Source organism: Thunnus thynnus, chromosome 5 (genome assembly GCF_963924715.1).
Source record: "Thunnus thynnus chromosome 5, fThuThy2.1, whole genome shotgun sequence".
NCBI classification, from domain to species: domain Eukaryota; kingdom Metazoa; phylum Chordata; class Actinopteri; order Scombriformes; family Scombridae; genus Thunnus; species Thunnus thynnus.
Genome location: NC_089521.1, coordinates 26,545,007 through 26,568,668, shown reverse-complemented (window position 1 = coordinate 26,568,668; position 23,662 = coordinate 26,545,007). Strand labels below are relative to the sequence as shown.

General features: G+C 39.2%; 1 protein-coding gene across 1 annotated transcript in view; it reads right to left on the bottom strand.

The window, feature by feature from the left end:
• The window catches only part of cspg4 (chondroitin sulfate proteoglycan 4), a 70,106-nt gene that overhangs the window by 31,087 nt on the left and 15,357 nt on the right, over positions 1–23,662 (bottom strand). The window contains exon 2 of the mRNA XM_067590401.1: positions 850–1,013. Within this exon, the coding sequence (XP_067446502.1) occupies positions 850–1,013 (164 nt within the window). The remainder of the gene's footprint in view (positions 1–849; positions 1,014–23,662) is intronic.

Here is a 23,662-nt window from a genome sequence, read left to right as displayed (position 1 = left end):
TAATCAATTTAGGTTGTTTTCACAGTGACATGATATAAAATGTGTCATATACATGTCATGAAGTTGAATGACTCTACATTTAAGGTCACACTCTTCCACAACCTATTATACATCTTTGTAATGCATTCACAATTTTGTGGGATATTTTGCAGCAAAGATCCCCCAAATCTTTCTTAATAGAACTCATTTCATATGTGATGTCTTTGAGATTATAGCAGAGAATAAATCAATAGGTTATTATACACCTGAAAAAATAACACTGGTGTCTTTTGTATGTATAAAGCATTTTCAGAGCTTTCAGTTATACTCCACCAAAACAACACAGAACAAGATGCTATACATCTACTGCATTTGTAAGTGAGTACAAAATAATGGAGATGGCTTGCTTTGAAATTTAATTTACATACTGTACATATTTAGAACTCTATTTAAAGATGTAATGTGTATAGCTACATCTATATGTACGCTAACACTATATGTGCTAATTATGCTAATTTTGTGTTTTTCCTCATACCTCTTCTGAGGTGGAAACATCTACTTCAACATCTACTCACTTCCCCCCCCACATTGTATCTGTTAATTCTTACATCCAATATGTTTGAGATATGCAAGTTTGGAAGGAGTTGTTTTAGCACAAAAAACAGACATTTTTTGACTTGCCTCCTCAAATGAGTAAATTTAGCGATCATGTTTAGATTCTATTTTACTTTTATTCAAGTAAATTTAAGTTTTGTTTTTTTATTTTTGGGGACTGACCAACCTATCAACTCAGTGACCTACCTACAGTATCTTACAGTCTCTAAAAATACTTCATTCCACTTTCACCTCCTCCGCACTTTACCTACTCACCTGTATTTTCCCGTTTTGAAGCTCAAGGAACAGGTAGTCCTCCATTCCTGCAGCCAGGAGCAGCAGCCCACTTCTCCGACTCGTCTTGATCTGTAGTGACAAGTGGAAGGTGGAAACATCTTGGAAGACCTGTAAACTGCAGGAGCTGTCCCCAAAGTAGGATACTGTAAAGAATGAAAAGAGGTTATAGCATATAAAGATAAGAAAGAAGCATTATTTTAGCTGAGAAGGGAGAAGAACAATCAGTGATTTTCCCTATATGCCACAACACAGACACACACAGATGCACAGACACACAGACGCACAGACAGACACACACACACACACACACACACATTTCATTTAACACCACTTTTGAATTACTAAATACAGATGAAATGCCACCATCTTCTTTTTTAGACAGAAAAAGCACCAAGATTGCAGTAACTAAAAGTAACATTTGATAATTTGCATTCCCTACACTATGTGGAAACTACATTCAGATAACACAGAAAGACAGCTGCATAATGCTATAAACTCTTCCTACAACTGCTGACTGGCAACTCTGTGAATTCTTATGTGAAAGTGGGGAGAAACCAATTAGATGGGCATTTTTCTGAGTCTCATGTTACAGTGCAACTTGTTTGGGGCTGATTTCTATATTATCAGGTGTCCTCCAGCTGCTTCTGGCTGAAGAGGAGCTCCTCTCGCCTCAAAGGGATTTTCTCACTGAGACATCAGTCATTACCCCTGTGGAGGTTTTCCGGGCATATAGAGTCTTGGGGTGCAGGATTTCCCAGGCTTGAGCTGTCTTGTCTCCAATGATATGCAAATTCAGCCACCTGCCTCGGACTGTGCTCTCCAGGGCCCTCGAGAAAATGTAGACCATGGAGGAAGTCAATTATTTCTCAGTGCACATGCTCTGAAATTAAACTGGACCACCTCCAAGACCCTTTTTTCCTTAGCATGAGTTTTCCATGGCCTTAGCCAAGAGATATAGAAAGGGGGCTTTCCATTAGTCACTCACTCGTCCTTTTAGGGGTGACAGTTCAAGACACAGAAACTTACTGGATCACAGTGAAGAAGGCAGTCACAAAATGCTAATGCTCTGGAATATTTGGAATAGTGAAGCAAAGAGAGGCAGTGCTGTCTCAAAGTTAGAACATTCCTACCAGATCATGAGGGCCAGAACATTCCCTCAAAAATCAACAACAGCATTCAGTAGCCTAGCAGGACGGTGGGCTTGAAGCCACGGTGCAAAATCTCCAAACAATCTCTCAGACATGACTGAGTCAGAAAATACAAGAGTAGAAAAGAAGATACTGAACAGTCACATTCATAGCTATACATGGAAAAAGTATTTTCTCAACACTGTGTTTGAAGTTGACCACGTGAGAGCAAGTATACGTGTGTGTATGTGCTTTAAAGGGGCGCCTGTGTCTGTGTTGCGTCTACATTCATGTCATGCTGCCAACTTCAAAACACTGAAGGGTAAATTTGCCCTTTTGGTTTCTCATCCTTTAAATGAACCCTTCCATCCGAGATCTGCAACAAACACTGGAAATGTGAACAAAGACAATCATTTTGATGTCAGCAAGGACGAAAGCAAAGCTTTTATCATTGCGCCCATGCTTTTGTGATTTCACTAAGAGGCATTTGCTTTTGGTTCCAAGGCTGCTCTGTCATGAAGAAAGTCAGTGATGAACAGTCTCAGCTCAGAGCTTAATACACACAGCAACTTTTGATTATACACTGCTGCACAGCACGGATTTCCTTCAGCCAAAGAAATGCCACGTTGGTGGCTGACTGAAATAAATATCACAGGAAACTTTTTTGATATTATCACATGTTGAACTCTGTAATCGATATTGTGTGAATATTCATTAATGAGCTGAAAGAAATTTAACTTAACTAAAGCAATGAGATCATTCCTGGTAATTCAAAACAAGAATTAGAGTCAAACATGCAAGTATTTGTATAGTATTTGTATTTCTGAATCGAATGAAATGATCACTGTTACAAATCATTCATTTCAAAATGTCACTTTACTTTTTTAGGGGCTATTGTCGTTACTGGCTGTGCCTGAGGCTATTATGGTACAGTTCTGAGAGTTTCTGGGTAAGGCTAAGGTATTCCAATGAAAGACTTGTGCTAATTGCACAGGAGCCTTCAGGCTGAAACTGAAAAATGGGGGAACAGAATCTTTTCTTACAGGCAATTGCATTAACAAAGAAAATCGCAATGAGCTCCATGGTTCTTAAACCCGAGCTTTTGTTGGATTGTTCACTGAGCATGGGGATAAAACGCTAAAGGAGAGAATGATGCCAAGACAATTCTGCCTGGGGATTTTCTGGTTCAAATTCAGCTTGCTGCTGTTGCCTTCAGGAAAAAGAGCATATTTTCTAATGATACACACAATAGCTTTACTTTCTGCTGTGTACCTGGACCTGGAATTCATTAGTTCCCCGGCTAAGCTGTCTACAGCTTTGTATGGAATAGGCTTCATGTAGGAAAAGCACATTTTCAAAATGCTATCTGTAAAAATGTCCTGATCTGTGACACATCCTTTGTCTCTGTGTCCTTTCTTAAATGTTTTCTGTGTTCACATTGTCTAACAGGTATGCAAAGGAGAAATCTACAGGATGAAAGAAAAACATAAAGGCTTTTGAGAATGTTAATGTGCAGCACAAGCCTCCTGTTTTCCACTGCAACATAACACCCAGCTCTTCTCCATCTTCCAGGGACTTGGGGATGTGGGTAGATGGGATCTAGCTGAGGTGATTTTGCTGACAAGGCATCATTATCTGTAAAGGATCATCTCTGCGCCTTAAGAGTGTAAGCTTGAGCTGTGAAGCCACTGCTACACTTGGTGTCAGTCTGCACGTGGAGGTTCAAACACCTAAGAGGCTGATTTAGGGATAGTCTCTGATCCTCTTTAACTACCACACCCCTGCTCACACTACTTTATTGTGCGTCAAGTAGAATCCTGGTCTCAGGCCAATGCAGATGGCTATAATTTGATGACTGACTGCACTTGTATTCATAATGCTTGGAGGAAACTGAGTCTTCCTCTCTTTAACGGACGACCGAATGAATTACCCTGTTGTCTCTCTTTCTCTTTCTTCCTCCTCCTCTTCTCCATCCTCTTTTGGTCTCAATCTAGTGACACATGTCCGGAAAAGCTATGGGGAAGAGAGATGGACTGACCACAAGTGCAGGAAGATTGGAGACATTCAGTCGACTTTGTGTCCTGTGACTTGTCTGTGCCGATGAGTCACTCGCCTTCCAGTCATATTTTAAGTGCTTGTAAAGAAGACAAGATTTCAATCTTGAGGATGCTGATTTTTGCTGTCCCTTAAATCACACACACAATATCCTGAAGCCTAAATTCCTATAAAGTTGTTCAATCTAGATTAACTTGACTAATGTTAGTTTTAACTGAAATAGAACACACAAAGCTATTATCTTAGAAACAGGACAGTCCAGATTTCTTTTAAATAATATATTTTGCTTATTTAAAATGTTATGCAGAGGCAAGAATACCCACTGTGTGTTCCTCTACTACAATTTTGCCATGGTAACACTGCCTGGAATCCAAACAAACCACCTACTTAACGTAGCCCATGGTTAAACCATGGTTAGCTTGACTATAAATAGTGGTTATGTTGGTCATTTGTTTCCTTTGCTGGGCTGTACCTACTACAACAGGGTATAATGGCTTCTGGATATAATTATATAAAGGATAGGGTGTTGTTAACCATAGATAGAATTGGGAAGCTCTTAAGGGAATACCATATGGCAACTCAATCATCTCCATGATAAACAATTATATCTCTCACAAGGCTCAATAGCACTTCTGCTTGTAATAAATGAAGTTTTTCCAGTTATGTCTGCAAATTGCAACACTCATTGATTGATCATCTCACATTTTTTGACTTGAATAATTGTCATTTATTGATATTGTTTCATCTTCTAAGATGGTTTAATTTTTTTTTTTGCCAATTATATGACTGCAAAATGTAATTGGCAAAACAAGTTAGTATTATATACATGTTATGTTTACCAGAGCATTCCTGTGGCCAGTGGCTACTATAGGTCAATGTGTCAATCAAAGATTCAGTGATAATTATTGGAGAACCATTTTGTAATAAATACTTGCCACTTTAGTTTTTGTTTGGTAATCACCTGTGTTTTAATTCAGAAAAATGCAACTGACATGTCTGCTATATTAGGATAATACTGGATATCCAGGAAGAACCCCATTTTTTTTTAAATATTCCAACATAATCATGCACAAGCTGCTCTTAAAGGGAACTGATAATTTTAGTGCAACATGTTCACAGACCTAACACTGAGCACAGCGGTCTGTAAAGGAAAGTACTGCTAACTCCAGCACTGTTAAACAGCAGAGAGCAGAGCCACAACTCTACATACCTTGACAGTGTGGCTTTATATGGGCCCCCCCTTTCCCCACCGACTTTTCAGAAGTCACCAGGGACACACTTTTACAGGCTTTATGGAGCCATTTCTCAGACCAGACTATGTCAGTGTGAAAGCAAACACAACAAATTTTAGCCCCCTTTCAACTTCCCATCTACATCTGCACCCATGTGAGACACTGCAATGCCAGCCGGAGATTGAGGAGGCACAATACATAAAAAAACAGGCTTGTGGAGCCACAGCGGGTGGCCTCCTCCCTGGCAATAATTAAAACTTTTCAGCTCTCTGTCTGTAAAACTTGCACTTACACAACAGAAAAGGAGTGGCAGCAGAAACAAAAAATTATGACCTTTCCCTTTGAAAGGAGAATGGCAGTGCAATGTAATTTCAGCTTAGGAAAGTGGACCTGTGAGAAAAGGGAGGGAAAGTATGGAAAGGAGGATGTGAAAGACTCAGTGTTGTCTGGGTTTGTGCTGTTAATGCAAGAGGGGTCTGAAAGGCTGGGTTTCTATACAAAATGAATAGGAAAAGCCCACTTTCTTTGGAGATATACAGTAAAAGGTGGGGACTTTTTCTTTGTGGACTTGTTTTGTTGAGGAATAATGACATTTGTGAAAAAAGTGACAGACCTGCTTGCATCTGCTGCCATTCTCTTGCTTCATCACTAGATTGAGATCTGTGTGGCTGAGCGGGAAATCAGGATGGATCAGAGAAGTGAAAGGTTATAGGTGAGAAGTTTAAGACCACACAACATCCAACTGAGTGCTACTCATTAGAAAAAAGAAGGGACAGCCTTGTTTTATACTTCGGAAACCCACCATTAACTCTTCTTTAGTAAGACGGTCTGCATGCACTCTTGCAAGGCTGCCAAAAAAAATATTTCTGTCAAATGTTGGCTGCATTTCAGTTTCATGTTAACCTTGCTATATTTTATTTCAAGAAGACAGCAAACAAAGAAATATTGTGCTCGTTCAGATGTACACAATGGGACATTCTCAAATTTTCAAGGCAGGCTTAGGCTACAAAGTAAACATCTTTTCTCAAACCCGTTTCCAGACGAATAAGGCGTGTAACGAATTCACAGTTTGTTGGCTCATCACACTCAACTAAAAGACTCGTTGGTCATAATGACTTTGGACTGATGATCTCACTCACCTAACAACATTGTAAGACAAACACAACCATGAACAGAGCATTGTAGTGACTCAAGGCTCTGCTGTGGTTTATGACTGGCTAATACAAAGCGTGCCTCTGTAAGCTCAGCCGAGCTACGGAAGCCATCAACTGCCAAGGTCCCAGTGGGTGGGTCTTGTTAAAATAATCCCCCCGTGACATCAGAGGACTGACCCGCCTCTTACTATAATTCAACCTATGCTTCTTCAACTGACCCCCTCTACATCCTCACACACACACTTTCTTTTGCCAAATACTCATTTAAAGCAAGAAACGTTCTAACAAGTGATTGTTTATACATATAGCTGTGACTTTCTCTGTTTTACCTCAGCTAGAGAAAGACTGTTTATAGACTGACCTGAAGGACATTTTAACACACCGGTAATGAATTCCAGTGTGAAACCTCACCATGTGAAAAGTGGGTAGAACAGGGTGTCAAGGTAGAGGACAGGAAGGAACAAAGTAGAGCCCAAATAGCGATGAAAATCATGTATATAGACCATTAAACTTAAGACTTTTACAATGATACATTTCTTATCTTGCAGAATAGAAAGTGTCCTGCACCTTTACACCTGACATACCATTATAAATTTAATTAAAGGTCAATAAAGGATTTTCATTATACTATAGTACTTTATTAAAAAAAAAAGCTTAAAGAACAAACTAAGAAGACAGCATGTAATGCATGACTGACTAGACTGCTCTGGCTTTGCTCCACAGCACTGATGGTTCAAGGTAATAGCAGGAGGAAATTAGCTAGCAGTTAAATCCAGCCACTTGAGTTTCTGATATTTACAATGTCAACACAAAATGGGGGAGCAAATAGGCTCTGTGTTCTGTTGCTACATCACTGATTAGTACGGATAATTAAACTAAATTATTTTAATGTCAGTTATTTTAGGCCACCAGTTTGAAGAGAGATAGCCTAATGCGTCATGCCACAGTGTTAAACTCTGGTTTTAATGAATGAATATTATCATCGCCTAATTTTCCTATGATGTGGTTTGATTTAAGGGCTTTCTCCATTTCCCCATGATATGCACTGTGTCCTCTGTAAATATGCTTTACTATTCTGTCAGTGTCCTTGCAACAGTTTTCTTTTTTTTTATTGGCAGGTGAACATTTACAACAACAGTGCTATAAGTGGAAATGAGTCACTGATTTAAGGAATAATCCACTGAAAAGCTGTCTGTAGGCTAGGCTTACAATGGCTTCCAACAGTGGCATATTGGAAGCTATTGTAACAAACTCCAGTTTGTTAGCTATCCGAGCTATCTACAGCTGCTGTTTGCCACGAAGGAGCAAGCTGCAAACTTCTTAAGAAATAGTTCAAAATTTGGGAAATTTTATTTTAGGGTTATTTGTTGATATCACTCTCAATGTTTGTGGAGCAATTAGCTCTGCTTAGCACAGGGGAAAGAGCTAGCCTGGCTCTGTCTAAATATGTACACAAACAGAAATGTAAAAACAACAATGGGTTTTACTGGGTTTACATGTTCTAACTATTATAACTAAACAGTGGCTGTGCAGAGTAAACTAACCTAATCGCTTCCTCTCCAGCTAACGCACAGAAATGAGAGTGGTATTGATCTTCTAATCTAACTGGAAGAAAGCTAATAAGTCATATTTCCCAAAATGTTGAACTTTTCCTTTGAGAGCATTGAAGAGGGCATAAATATTTGATAGCAAAGAGATTTTTCTTGATGTAGCCTGTGTCCGAATGTTGTGACTCAAACACCCCTTGACTGATTTCTGGAACTTCACTTACTGTTAGCAAACTGCACTCTTGTGGTTCTTTACCTCAGTTATTCTGTGGGTTTTAGTGTTTCCATCATACATACCATTAGTTTTCTGTTGCACACTATTGAAAGTGTCTGAGGCATTATTGGAACTGTCACAAATTCAAGTATGAATGAGCAGAGAGCAGTACTATGGTTTCAGCTCATAATTTCCACCATAATGCTTTTTGGGATATTGAAAAGGTAATGACGGCATTTTTGCTCTAATTCTGATTCTTTCTAGACATACCTCATTCACTGTTATTTCTGACATATCAATAGCTCCATTCAGCTTTCACTCAGTGCCCGAGTGCAGGGTTTGAATGTAGGCATCAGTCACTCCACCGCTAATTATCAGCATGACATTGGCTTTTCAGTGGGCTGGAAAACACTTTGCTGAGTAGCAGTTCACTGTCATAAATCATTCCACTTAAATGTCAGCAGAGGGAGAAGAGATTTAAGACCTGGACCCTGAGAAACTTCGCTCAGCTGGGGTCCTGCGCAGGGGAACACTTGATAGAAATGGGGTTGAAGTTGGGCTTGGCTGCTGTACGGTCTCCAAATATTTCCCAGACAGATCTCATAAATTAAGCAACTCTCTCTTGCTTTGCATTCCCTGACTTTAGTATTTATTTCTCATTATGGTCTCTGTAGATTTTAGGCCTTGGTATTGTTTAAATTGTTTCAATACTAGTGCTGATACCTGAATTTTGGTACAAATGCCAAAGTAATACTTTATTCAGTGCTCTGAGGAATGTATTTATTTTTTTATTTACTTTGATTCAGATGGAGCTGGTTGGTGGTTGGCTCCTCTTGTCTTATCCAGATGTCAAAGTGCCCTTGAGCAAGGCACTAAACCCAAAGTTGCTCCCAATGACCAGGCCAGTGCCCTTACATGGCAGCTCTGCCAGCGTTGATGTGTATGTGAATGGGTGAATGAAAGGGAAATTGTAAATGATTTGTCCACCAAGGTAGAAAATAGCTATATAACTCTGGTAAAAAGCCCAGAAAATTGACTGAATTAAGATTTCAATCAGAAAGTGTTTGATAAAACAATACGTATAGAAGAGTATGATGACTAAGCATTTGATACCAGCTTTCAATACTCTGTGCTATTGAAATATTTCAGTTGATTCGACAAAAGTAGTGGGGTTCTTTACTTAGCCCTATAGTTTTATGTTAACTTCAGTGTCTAATTATGCATAAATAAGCAAACAAAAAAATAAATAAAAAGTTTAAAAATAAAAAAGTTACATGTCTTATATTTCTCATCTTACTCAAACTTTATGTTGATATAACATCTAGAGGCAGGACTCTTTACCACATAATTTTTAAGCTTTCACACCTCCACACTTTTCCATGACCAAATCCGATAGTGAGGCCTTTCTGTAAATGAGGCCCCCAGTCTCGCCATGCTCCGAGGAGGGAAACTGTGATACAGAAGCTGCAGTGAAGGGGCCTCCCAAAACCTATATCCGGCTTTAACCTGGGTCTGCAAAGTCAGTGTGTGTTTGAGATCACAGCGTCACATTAGCCCCATAATGAGAACCAGCTGAAGGCACACACCACCAGACTGACCCTCTCCAGCTCAGACTGATCCTCCCCTCACCACCTCACCCTTCCCCTTCCCTAAACCCTGGAGACACCTCTTAGTTGCTTAACCCACTGAATTTAGGCCCAGATAAATGCTTTATCCAGATGCTTGCTCTCAAACCCTTCCATCCAAAACCGGCGTTACTCTAAACCATTCCAGTGCACACACCCAAAGACAGAAGTACATGGTGCAAACATAAACACCCACACTCACTCCTGCACATATTAGTGGCCATGAACACACATACACACACACAGTCTCTCACTCTGTCCTCCATTAGTTAGACGTCTCACAATCTGACAGCCGTTTCTCCTAAGTCTGCTGGCTGAGTCAGCCCACCATCTCCCGCCATTCACACAACTGTTTTCCACCACGTTACCGTTGAGGAGGCCCGCCCTGCTCCACCACATCCAGCTACTATTTTCTTTCCCCAACACCAGCTCAACTCTCATTTGGGAGAAGTTAGGAGTACCCGCCAACCCCCCACCTCTCTTTCCCGTCCGTCTACCCTGCTCTCACTTTTCCTCTACCCGCCTTTTTTAGCCCAAAATAAACTGCGTATAACATGGAAAGCCCGGGAACTCTGTGAAACAACTTAAACAGCACTCTAATGTTCCAGCTCCAACTTATTCATCCATACCATTTTTTTGCGCAATTTGCATGGTTTGGTTTCATGACTGAAGTACTGACTTTCTGGTTTCACTGGAAAATATGGTTGGTAGTGGACATGGGGAGAACATAGGACATGCTCCTTTTTTCTCTTTTGCTCTTTTTGAGCTGTTATCACAACCTAATGTATTCATGTGCTTTTAAAAGCAGGTTTAATTTGTAACATAAAAATAAGCGAGAAACCTTTAATCCTCAGTTTTATTAATTATTATGTGATTTTGTGTCTCATATTAGTTTATTTATTGATGCCAGTGAAATGTGAATTATTATATACTAATGTAAAGTGTGACTCAAACCAAAATAATCAAAACAGTGATGATTATTTGAAAAGGCACTAAGTGGCACAAGTGGGGATTTGGCCCAATGTGAAAATCTGTACCTTGTTTATCTAACCTTTCTTTAAACATAGTGGATTCACTGAGCGTGAATGGGTTTTTCCAGGAACGCCCTGCTCCAGACAGTTGCATACACACACCGATGCAATGGGGGGTAAGTTCCTTGCTCAAGAGTTCCTTGGCTTCGGCACGTCATTTCCACATCTCAACATGTAATTTTTCACAATACAAAAAAGAATTGTGCCGTCAGCCTTGTGGAGTCATTCCTGTCTACATATGGCATAAGAGGCTTCAGCATAGAATACACATTTAACACAAACGCTGGTTTTGTTGGTCTTAAATGCTTGTGCCACATCTGTGGTAATGGTTTAAACATGTGGTGACAAAATTGCCCTAGGGGGACACAAATTCTGCGTCCCTGCCAAATCATTCACTGACAGGGACCACTCTGCACACTGCAGAGGGACTGGAGATACATCGTGGCAACATGCATCCTCTAACACAAACCACTGTTTACTGTACATCACTCACGCCCTTTGGCAGCTGTACTGTGTACAGATGTAGCAACAGACAAAGTCCAACACTATAATCTATGATGGCTGTGGCCTTCACCTTGCTGGTAAAAAAAATGAAACTCTTTCTTAACAGCCATCTGTCATAGTTTTTTAAGACAAAGGCTTTGCGGAGTCAAAAACAACACACAGATCCACTGTATTTTCTGATTTCTATAGAGATGGCCAAGTTCTGTGTTTAGATCAGCTGCTCAAAGCCTCTTACACCCAAGGTCTAAGCAACTTCAATATGGCTGCCAGCCATAGCTTCACCTGGAAGCACTTTATATACTTCTACTTTGCAACAATTGAGACTTGAGACTTGCCTGTCTTGGCCACTGCGGTACTAATGCAAGATAAGGGCAGGGTGGAAAAGTTTAGCTTTGGCTGCCGCTGCGTCCTCTCTGAGATCCAGAGTGTTTTTTGAGACAGGGAGGTGTACTGTATAACAAGCACCTTATCACAGATGTGGTAAATAGCTAAACATTATCTTAATAGCAGTTCTTATTTAGACAATAAGTGTCGTCAAGTAAAATGGAAAAGACAGTGGGAGGGAGTAAAGTAGACCTTTCATTCTCAACTGTTCACTCAAGTTGCTTTGTATTTCCAACTATCCACCCCAACCTAAGAGCTTTTTAGGTGGCAGAAGCACAAGAGATCACTTGTCAGAAAATGTGAACATATTGTTGGTCATCCTAATCATCTTAACAAACAACCAATGCTGTTGAATTTCTGGCGAGGACAGTCTCCGTGGTTTTATGTGGAAAGAAACTTGTGACAAGGGTCATGAGTCAGATTTGAAGCCACAGTGCCACGAGTTCATGTGCTTCATAGCTCGCTGAACCTCAGGGATGCCTCAAAGACAGAAAGCACAAAAAAACTAAAAAAAAAAAGCAATATAATGAAAAAGACACAGAGAAACTGTGAAACATGCTTCTGGGGGGCTGAAAAAAAATCTTGAGAAATAAAAAGAGTGAGCACAAAAAGATTGAGAGCTACATCAGAAAGTCTTTTTCTTTTTGCTAGTTCTGTAAGTTGGCACAGAGCTTCAGCAGACAGACACACAAGGTCCTTATTACATCCAATTTGCATTTAGATGATAAGAGTATGGAGTTTGAATGGGCTGTTGTTCCAACAACTTCTCCGTGTATCCAAAAGATGTAATTACAAGTAATGCACCTCATTGCCTCTGACTGATTACAGCGTTATTTCTTCATTTCATCTGAGGGAATTTGCTCATAATTTTCCTTTGTGTAACCCCCGAATGTGCTCGGCCGATTCAACTAAATGATCATCACTGTGTTTGAAACAACCATATGCATTGCAGACGACTGCAGCAAACTCAAATTCCCTCCCTTACAGTACCACCCAACCCGAGGATGACAGCAGATAAAGGCTGCTATTGTTGGAGGTTGACTGCCTCTCAACCACTTAACTGATCTATGGAGATGTGTGCCCTGAAAGGGAACTTATTGTAACATGGTCAAAGATCTGTCTACATTTCCAGAACACTGGATACAAGGACTAATAGTCTGTGACAGCTGAATGCAGCCTTCAGGTGAATAAGCTATAAAGTGTGTATTCATGATCTTAAAAGGTTAAAAGTTATAATGTACAGTAGATAAGAAGTTGCAAACATCTTGCACCTTTTGTAATGTAAAGACATTGATTAAGCAATAGATTAACAAAGAGGGAAGGTTTATGGAAGTAAAAGTCATGTTAATGTTCTATATAGACAACATTAGGTGGAGTGCTTCCAATGCTTGGATGGACATAAAACTCTAGTGGTTTAATAATAGGAATGAAAGGTGAGTGATTGCATTAGAAAATATCAGATATTTTATTAAAAAAATAAAGCTACAAGCTTGAGAGCATAAAGTCAAGACAATTATTACGTTCAAGGAACATTCCTGTAAGAAATATCCAATCAATGAACTGAAAATTATGTTGCTGAGGTGAAGAAATACATTTTTTTAGAAACTTGATTGGGACCACTTTCTACGAAGGCACCCTTTATAAAGGGTTTTAATTAGTCATTAATGAGTACAATATTTGCCAGGTTGGTTGCCAGGTAGTGAGCAGTCATTTTGGCTGATGTTTATGCTTTCTTTTTGGTAATAATGCAGTTATAAATGTTGATAATCCATTAATAAACTTTTTTTAAATAATTTGTTTATTTGATCCAGATCTTCTGCAGCCTTTTCCAGAGACTAAATGTTGATACAGTCTAATCGGTCAGGGGGCTTTTTCACAATCTGCCCACCCAAAAGTTATTCCTTTTTATGGGCATGACTTATCTATGAAGCATTAGTAAATTATTTAATAAACATTAATAAAGGCATTTGTTACAGCTTTTAAAGCCTTTATGAATGATGTTTTATTGGAAAGTCGAATACCTGGTAAAACATTCAGCAGTTTAAATCAATTCTCCTACAGATTAATGAATTCAACTGCGCTGTGTTGCAACAGCAAAGCATTCTGGATGCTAATAATAATAACAACTAATAATTATAACCAAGATAAACAGACAATAATTTTGTTAGCATTCAGCAACAACATAGTCCATGAATTTTAGCCAATAGTAGGTTTAAAGGGTTAGTGCTAACAATATAATCATTTTATCTTTAAAGAAAATGATGAGATGTTCACATTTTACTACCCAGTGCAGTAGCAGATTCCATTTAGCATATAATACGGGCAGAAAAACAGGAACATGTTTCCACCTTTTGGAAAGACAGCTGAAGAAAACCCTCTATGTGGCTGATATACAGAAGCAAGTTGAACAACTTTGAACTTTTGGCCTCTGCTTTCAGTGGACGAAATACTAAAGAGGTCAAAACTCCAGCAACACTTGTAGTACATAGAATGACTTTATTGTTAGACCAACGCGTTTATAGCCATCAGGGTCATCATGTGGCCTTCATCAGGATGACCCTGATGAAGGCCACAAGCTAAGATGCGTTGGCCTAACAATAAAGTTCTATATATTACAAGTGTTGCTGGAGTTTTGTCCTCTTTAGACTTTTTTTTCTTTCTCCATTCACCTTAGAAGTAGGTGAAGTTGTGCCAGAAACCCCTACTCTGCTTCTACAGTGGACGAAATACTAGAAACTGTCATTGTGCACAATACATGTCTCATCTCTCTAGTGTCTTATAGCTTCCTCCTATATTTATGTACACTCACCTTCTTGACTGAACAAGATTTAGTAGGTGTAATCAATAAGATATCATGGCATCCATTAAGATTTACCCTCAGAGATTTACCCCTCTTTAAACCTGTGTAAACTATGTAAAAATGCATCTGCTAATCCAAATCTGGTTTATCTTGAGAGCCTTTCATCCATCATCAGGTAGACCAATCTTTTATCTTGCCACCGCACAATTACGTGTACTGATGAAAGTGCCACACATGGGTGAGTAATTTGATGGTATATGACATGCCATATGCACAGATGGCATGTGCAGATTTTGTGCGTAATACCCTCATAGCTAAACATAGTTTTACATACAATGGTGACAGCTCCTCGGCTATATTTAGATTTATGAGCGCATTTGTTCATCACATCGAGGTGCTAGATGGCTTTTTGCCCACTTTAGGTGGTGAATATTGACAAAGCTGTCAGAATTTGATGAATCCAGGGTTGGAGGAGTGCAATGTTAAAACACGGTGTCAGTGAGGGAGAGAGAGAGATCCTCAACAGGGGCGAGTAACGGAGCACCGGCGAAAAGGAAAGTGAGGAATGCCTTTTTTATTCACCGCTGGAGGCGAGAACTTCATTGAGACAGAGTCACTGTCTTGACTAAAGACTAAAACAAAGCCCATGACTAAAATCAATGCTCGCCTTCACAAAACCCTGCAGCCGAGAACAGAACCTGATAGAGACGAGCATTGTAAACTTTGACGTGGTGAAGAAAAAAACAACAGCAACAAAAAAACAAACCCTTGAAGGTTTAAAAGTATCCAGACAGCTGATAATTCCAAGTATTGATAGTATGAAAGGTTTTTACTTTCGTCCTTAATGTTGCCTCTTAACTCAGATATATTTTTAGTTTTTTAAACAGTCTCGACCACAATAACAGTTTTATTTCACATACCTATGCGCACACTTAGCCTACAATTTGCACTGCTGATTTATCACGAGAATATCTGAATTATCTAAGATTTCAGTGATTCTGTTTTTCAGCTAAACAGCTGTTGGATCATTCCTTTCTGGCGGAAAACAGTCAACTGCAGTTAAGAAAATATGTAGTAAAACGTAGAGCTACTTCCAATTTAACTACTGCGTATAAAAAGGAATAAAGTGCAAAACCTTTAAAAACATACCTTGTGAAATGTTATTTCAACATACTGTGAAGTGTCATCACCTGTTCAGTTTGTTAGTTTGTTTCATGCACACAGAGTCAGTATATTAGTACCCAACATTTCAACGCTAAGAATATATTGTGTAAAATATGTAAATTAATTTCATTAAAGAGTCTACTTCTCTGCCCCTGCTCCCTGTGGATGAGTGAAAGTATGTCATAATGGTGCTATTACAGATAATGGTCCCTTCTGGAGCAAATGTTCTGTCCTTCACCTTCTTTCTTCTCCATTTCCCTTCTAATGTTTTATGGACATGTGCTCAACACGCTGTCATTTGGCAGACACTGGCATCCGGACAACATGTTTAACAGCCCTGCAGGTCAATTATACAGTGCTGTTTTTGCACCGGATCACCTTTTAGTGGTGAAAAGTAGACTTTTACTATCTGATGGAACATTTCTGCTTCATATTTAAAGCAAGACTAGACTTTGCACATTGCCAAGTAGATAAAAGTGGTAGCAAGGGCTGCTTTAAACTCTAAAAACTCTAAAAATCAGTAAGCTCCACATGGCATTCATCTTTATAAACCAGCCTGCGATCACTTTATATCAAAGGTGGTTGTATGTATTTAATTTCAACTCATTGACTATTTCTGGACTCTTTGTATTTTTCTCTTGAGTTTCAATGAAGTGACAACCACCATAAGTGAATGTTAAAGCCAAAGTGACAGCATCTTAAGATGAGGAAAATGAATTGAGACTCTTCTGTAGAAATACAGAGTCGATACATGTTGACACAAAAAGTTCTGGCCTCGGTTGCTAATCTTATGCCTGCTAGAGTGTGTCAAGATGTTGATTTTGACATATTGTTTAATTAAGGTTATATTCTGATGTAAAGAGGGTAATGAGGTTTGTTGACTTCATTGACAGGTCTCAGATTCAGCAAGGAGTTGTTGCCCAAACACTTAAGATATCAGTATGCTATAAATAACGTACAATGTCCGTACATGTTGTCGCTCACATTCCGCTGTCATATAGGTGTGATCAGAGGGGGGGGGGTCTCAGATGCTGTTAGACATTCTTACAAACACATGGTTTGAAGCGTCACTGTGCCTGATTCCCAAATTTAAACATGGTTCTAAGAAACAGACAAAAAAAATGAGAAGTGAAAACTTGAAAAAGTCCCTTTAGTAAACATGTGGCATCACAGACACTATAGTACATCTAGTGCCAAAAGTGCCACACACCAAATATCAGGATGTCACATCTGCAAATATGGAGAACAACTGTGATGCCTCTCTGTCAGAGCCCCACTTTAGTCACGTTAGTTCAAAGAGAAACTAATATTTTAATATAACACCATGCCTAATGTAGCTTCAAACAATACACAGATTTCACAGTGATTCTCTTTTATCAGCGACTACTGATGTAGGACTGTTTTTTAACTTAACCGGCTCATTCATAACCAGAATGTGTGTAATAAGGAATGTACAGAATAAATTAATGTTAAAATAAACAAAACTAAAATACCTTTAAATTCCTTTTTCCCAGTAGACACAGAGAAGAACTTTAATCTCTAAAAAGAAAACATTGATCTAAATCATGAGGATAAACATCCAAAAGAGAGGAAAATGGTGATAATCCCTTTTTAAGGTTAGATTTTTTTGGGCTTACAAGGCTTCAGGCAGGCTTTCTCTGTTATACTAGCTCTTTGTTTGACCTCCTGCAGAAATCCCTCCTGCACACCTACATTTTGGATGTTCATTGTGATTCATTAGTTGTTGCTTGAATGTTGGCTGTAGAAAACTATTTGAACTTTTTCCAAAAAGGGAATTATCATACATTATGTTCCATCTGGCTCTTCTTGGGGAAGAGGAAGAGTTTTTTAAAATGAAACTTTTCCGTTCTCCCTTTGCCTCATTAAAGTAAAAATGATATACTTTCACCTGTAAAACACAGGGAAAATGAGACAGGAGGCCTCCAAACCCAAACCTAAACCATCTGCAGATGCGTTCACTGGTGCTTTCCCGCTAAATAAGCAAACCTCGCAGTATGTCAATATGTGTGAGAACTGATGCGCCACATCGTCTGAACATGCATATATTACATCTTGTACCTCACAGGGAGATCAAATTCTATGCCAGCGGATATGATAATCATAAATCTGAGGATTAGCTTTGTGAGCATTTCACAGATCTGGATGATCTGTCAAGCTGGCAACATGCTTCCTGTAAAAAGTCACAAGTCTCTCAAAGCTTCTGTTTCAAACATCAGACAAACAAATGATAAAAATGCTCAGTTACTTCATCGTATAAAACACAACAGTCACAAAATTAATAGCTTTGCTGTGGATGTTTTCACAGATTGTTTTTTTTTCTTTGTTTTATTTCAGTGAGTGAAATTTAAATATTTCACTTATTTCACAAAGAGACCTCTGTCAAACACTGCCTTGGGAAACAGAACAAACAGTTGGCCCAATCAACTTATCAGTCAATCAACTGATCGTCAGCAGCGGCAGACACTGATTCCACTGACTTGAATCTGAGCCCGAGACGACTGGAATCTGAAACAGATGTCAATCTTTGTGCAATGGAGACTGGGTTCAAGCACTGAAAGCCCCTTGACTGACTAATATAATAACTTGGATGTTTTTTTTTTTTGACATCACCTGTGATCTTATTGTCTACTTGTTTATTCCTATTTGAGTCTGGGGATGAAATGAAAACAGCTTACAAAACCATTAATTTACAATCCAAACAACACAAGCTAACCCAGTTGAAAGCTTTCTGAGTGTAATTAAAATTCCTCAGGATTTAAATACATTCTCGAGTGCGCATGTTAACGGCCCTTTTGGGAGCTTCTTGGACTAATCGGAGAGACTGAGAAGTGTGTTACTTTTGCTAATGGGTGAACACATGATTTCACAGCTCCCAATGCGATTATACTCTTATTAGGGTCAGACATTCATAAAGACTCATTAGCAATTTTTCCCATCATGTGTGTGGGTGATATCATTTCTATCTCTTTTGGTGTGTGCAGTCTTTTTGCTTTGATTCCAGTGACTCAATCCCTTTGAACCACTTTGTAAGCCACTGAGTGCTTGCACCCAAACTTAACCAAGACCTAATAACAAGCAAAAGTCTAACCAAAAAAGTCAAAACGGGTAAGAGCCTCTCTTGGCTGGTTTGATGTTGCAAAATGTTCAGATGGTTTAGTTTTAACAGACTTTGAGGGATCATGAAATGGTTAGTTTTCTGACGAATTAAAAAGCCTTGATTTGGACAGGCAGCTTGTGCACACTGCTGTTTTGGACCAAGAACATCTTAAGCAACTCATTTTGAGGACAGGAATTAGGAAAAGGTTGAAAAAAGCCAAGTCACACCCCCTCAGTCTGCGAAAAATGATAGTTATTTGTGACAACAACAACAACGTCTCCTTCCATCTAAAGGTAATTCACTGCTGCTTTGTGCTCTCCTCCAAATGAAACTGCTAATAATAAAGAGCCTCACACACTTCTGAATATTGGCAGCCCACCTGCGGAGCTGGTTTACACTCAAGTTAATTGAATAATGTGCAAGTAGTAAGTGATGGCAGTGTAATTAACAGTTAACGAGCCATTGCTACAAATAGTTGGCTTGTGTATGTGGCTGAATTTCTCAGACATACAAGACTCGGAATTTTAAGCACATGTAATGCAGTTAGATTCGCAGTTTTCAAAAAGTTGCATGACATTTTCTTTCCTTCCTGTGAGTCATATGAAGGGTGTGGTGCTGGATTGGGCACAGATAAATATCAGTAAGTTCTTTATTTTTCTATGTTTATTTATTAATTTTGCGTGAAGTCAGTGTAACTTCTAATGTCAACTGCATATTAACATTCTTCACACATTACCTGATATATTGCTGCAGTGGTTTTTGTGGCTTTTAGCAGTTTATGATCTAATGATTATGGTTTGATTTGGTGCAGAGAGCATGACTGCTTTCACCGAGTACATAATGATCGTCAATATTGTGAGAAATCCACATTAAACTTATTCCCAAACCATATTTTTGGCAAACAGATTTGTCAAAAAAAGTTTTTCACAGAGCAACAAAGGACATAAAAGCAGATAAAAATAAAACAACGGAACTGAATGTATTGGCAGCAACACAAGTGAGGAGCTTAAAATGTATGACTCATCCATCTGTCTTCATGCTTGAGATGGCCACACACATGAAAAATCACATATACACACATAACCACACAAGAATCCACGTTTCCTGCTCTCACGGAATCAGCCTGATGAGCCACAGACACGCTCAATTTTATCCACTCAGGCAAAAAACAGACACAAACACACAGCCTTCGATGAAGATAAAGGACTTCCTGATTAGGTGAAGGCATATGCATGTGCTGGTGGCATGAAGGTTGTAGAGAAGGGCTTATGACTACAGGGATGTCAGCTTGAATCCCCAAATGAGCTCAGGGTTGAGTAATGCCGTTTCCTCCCACTAAAAAGGTCCAATGAGGTGCCCTTGAGCAACACATGCCAGCTGCAGTTAACACTGGTGGCTCCCCAATGTGAATACACTTATGACATGAATGTGAAGCTGAATGTTGCTAAATGTTGAAATATTCCTCATCTCTGAAGCACTCATCATCCTCTACACCTGCCATATGGAGAGTATATCCATATTCTTGGTGATCTGCCACAAGCAAAACAAACTGTTGTGAACATGAAGCTCATAAATCTACACAAATTCCCTAAATCATCACACCACTTAGCAGCTGAATGCAAAGTGACAACAAGTGACTGTGTAGCCTCATGCACAACCAGCACTGCTTTGTGAGGCTGATGACATGGAATGTGTTTGTTACGTTTTACTGCGTTCGTCCTTTAACTCTGCCAAGCTTTGGGGTGGTTTTGGATCCAGGAGAAGAAGGCTCTTTTTTAAACATTTATAAGCTACCGGGCGACTGCGTTGCAGAAGGGAGGGGCAATCTAAACCAGCCTGTGGAGGAAACCGCCTCCCCAAAAAAAGCAAACCAAACAAATGGCACAAAAAGTTATTTTTCAGATGGCTACTGTAAAAGGAGTCTTTGTGTCCTCAAAAATCTGTTCCAACCGACACTTGACTAAGTACTGCAAAGGAAAGGACAAATGGAAAGAAAGACTCAAAGAGAAAGTACGCAATGTACCCAGTGGGAGGAGGGGATTTTCTGGTGAGCAGCAAAAAATGTATTTTGGAGCTCCTTCTGGAGGCTTCTGATCTGCTGTTTCACCAGAAGGCCTTGGCGTACTGTCAGGGCGTTGGTCTTGTTTCCAGTAGCGTCACTCTCTCTGCGACAGCAGCTTCATAAGACCTTAATAATGTGTTTCATTTTTAACCGCTTCGGTTATCTGATGTGGCACTGCTAACTGCAACAGTCATGTTCAATGAAAAGCTATAGATAAAGTCAGGCGCACACAAACCACAATAGTGAATTTAGCTTGACAGACAACTCAGTGGAGAAATGTGCTGCACTGTTCGTCCATGGGGAAGAGGCACATGTGTACTGAACACCTCTCTGTTAGCTGCACAGTTGAACAACTGACACTGATGCTCGTGGCTGTTGCCATGCGACTACAGAAAACCCACTTAAAGCATTTCAGCCAGCAACAAAATTATATACATGTAACTTGAAGCCCTTTGTGTTCTCACCACTTAACAACATGTTACACTCCCAGAGCTGTCAAGAACATACAATAAGGCATGATTCCAACTGCAACTGCCTGCTGTGAAGAAAGGCTGAACTACACAATATATCCCAGATCAACTGTGTATAAAATGAAAAAAATGAAGAAAAAAAAAACTTCTATACCTTCATTCAAAACTTATCAAAGCCGCCTCTGCATAATATGTCTCTAGAGTTAGCGTCTTACTGTAGATATTATAATATGATTGAAGCATGTATGTAACACAGCATATGTGGAACCTTTTCAGAATTCATGACATTGGTCCTGTGAATCAGATGTAAATGAATTCTGGCCTTTAGTTATGAATATATTTACAGTTGTTTATTAGAATTTAAATGAGGTTGAGATATCAGATTCTACAGGCCAAATGAAGCAGCCCATATATTTCTGACTCCTAATGAATGCTGCACCGAAATGCACTGATTCTCGATAATCCCGCCAAAGGCATCCAATACCATCCAGCTGGCATTCAGATGTTCTACAGATGCGCTTGATTCACCAAGAAAAAAAAAAAAAAAAGGCCCATGGAAATAAACGCATGAGGAACACTGCACTGCAAAGTGTGGAATGTGTGAATGATGCATTTTCATAAACACGCTTAACTGTGTGTCTTTCAATCCAACGGTTTGGATGAGTAACAGTGTGGAGATACAGTACAATAGTCCATTTATTGTTCGTTGTGGTTCATGCTATGTACTCATAAAGTCAAATAAGGTGACCAGTGTTTTGATTTATGTCCACATATTTGTTATTGTTGCCCACTGTGTATACTATAGCGGAAACTACAGAAAACCATATTTGATCACCTGCATATGTGATCTTTCCAGAAAACATCAAACATACACATGCAAACATATACTGTACATGCTCTGCTACAGTCTCATAAGGATTTGGAGCTGTACACTGACTTAACTGTACACAAAGAAATGTATTCATAAGCAACCCTGTCTCCTAAAATTTATATACGACTAAAAGTGTTTCCCACTTACGTTGCATTGGCAAATGTAATCCCTGCCTGGATTATGTTCACAGGCAACGTTTTTTTCCAAAATCGTTCAAATTGGAGTGAGGTGGTTGGGGTGCGGTTAGGTGCAGGCAGCAAAAGCACTTTGGTTAAGGTTAGTGAAAGATTGTTGCTTCATTTGAATGATAATAAACATGTTGTGCCTCAAGTCACTGTTGACTTTTTTCTTTATTAAACCAAGACCATCTTTCCCTGACCTTAACCAAATGCTGCCAGTGCCTAAACATAACCATAAAAAGTTTAAAATAGCTGTTATTACTACTAGCAGATATTGTGCTGCAAGACTGGATATTTTTGGTGGAGAGAAAAAAAGAACTATGTTGTTACTGATCATTTCACTCTACTTTCAGTATCAACACTTCTGCAACTTGCTGAATACCTTGGCAACCTTTTATCATTATGTTGACAGAAAACATAAATCAGGTAGCATTACGTACTTGCTGTTGCAATTTAGTCTTATATGAGCATCATTTCTAAGGGTTGTCATAAATGTGTTTCACATCTTAAGTAAACACTTCTGGGACAGAGACAGAAATAATTTCTGTTAGTTGAGTGGAATATCACTGGATGAGTTCACAGAACCATAAAATCTGGGCTAAGTAAGATAGACTGAAATGTAGCAAAGAATCCAAGAGCAGAGAGACGAGGTAGCTGTTATTATGAAGTCTGCCTCTCTTGCTTTTAATTGAAAAACTGCCACAGTAGTAGTGAATTAAAATACATACATTCATATTTTCTTTTTACATATTTTTGGACCATATTGTCTTCTTATATTGCCTCTGTTAGCTAAAACTGTGGCTCTATCTACCCTTTAAGATTAATCTCAACAAATTCACCTGTGTCAAATGGCAAAATAAGTGAATGCTGAAGAATCGTGTGTGAAGGAGACGGAGGAGAGCTGAGGGCGCGGCAGGGTGGAGCCGTGCAGCACATAGTCGGTCTTGTTGAATTTGGCAATAAAATGCCCAGTTCTGCATCACCACAGCATCATTCTCACACATCGTGTGTTTCATGTTTTTGAAAGCGGTTCACTAAAATCGTACAGTGTGTGCATAAGAGACCTTGACACTCCAGGGGTTCAGTGGTTTAACATTATTTATCTATATTTCACTCAACAACGCCAGTGGGCCCCTTTTTTTTCTAAACAATATGTTTCTGAAGCTCAGGACTCACAGGAAGGAAATATATTATATCTACAACACAAGACACCTGCTTACAGTTAAAGCCTCATTCATAAATCTGCAGCAGATTT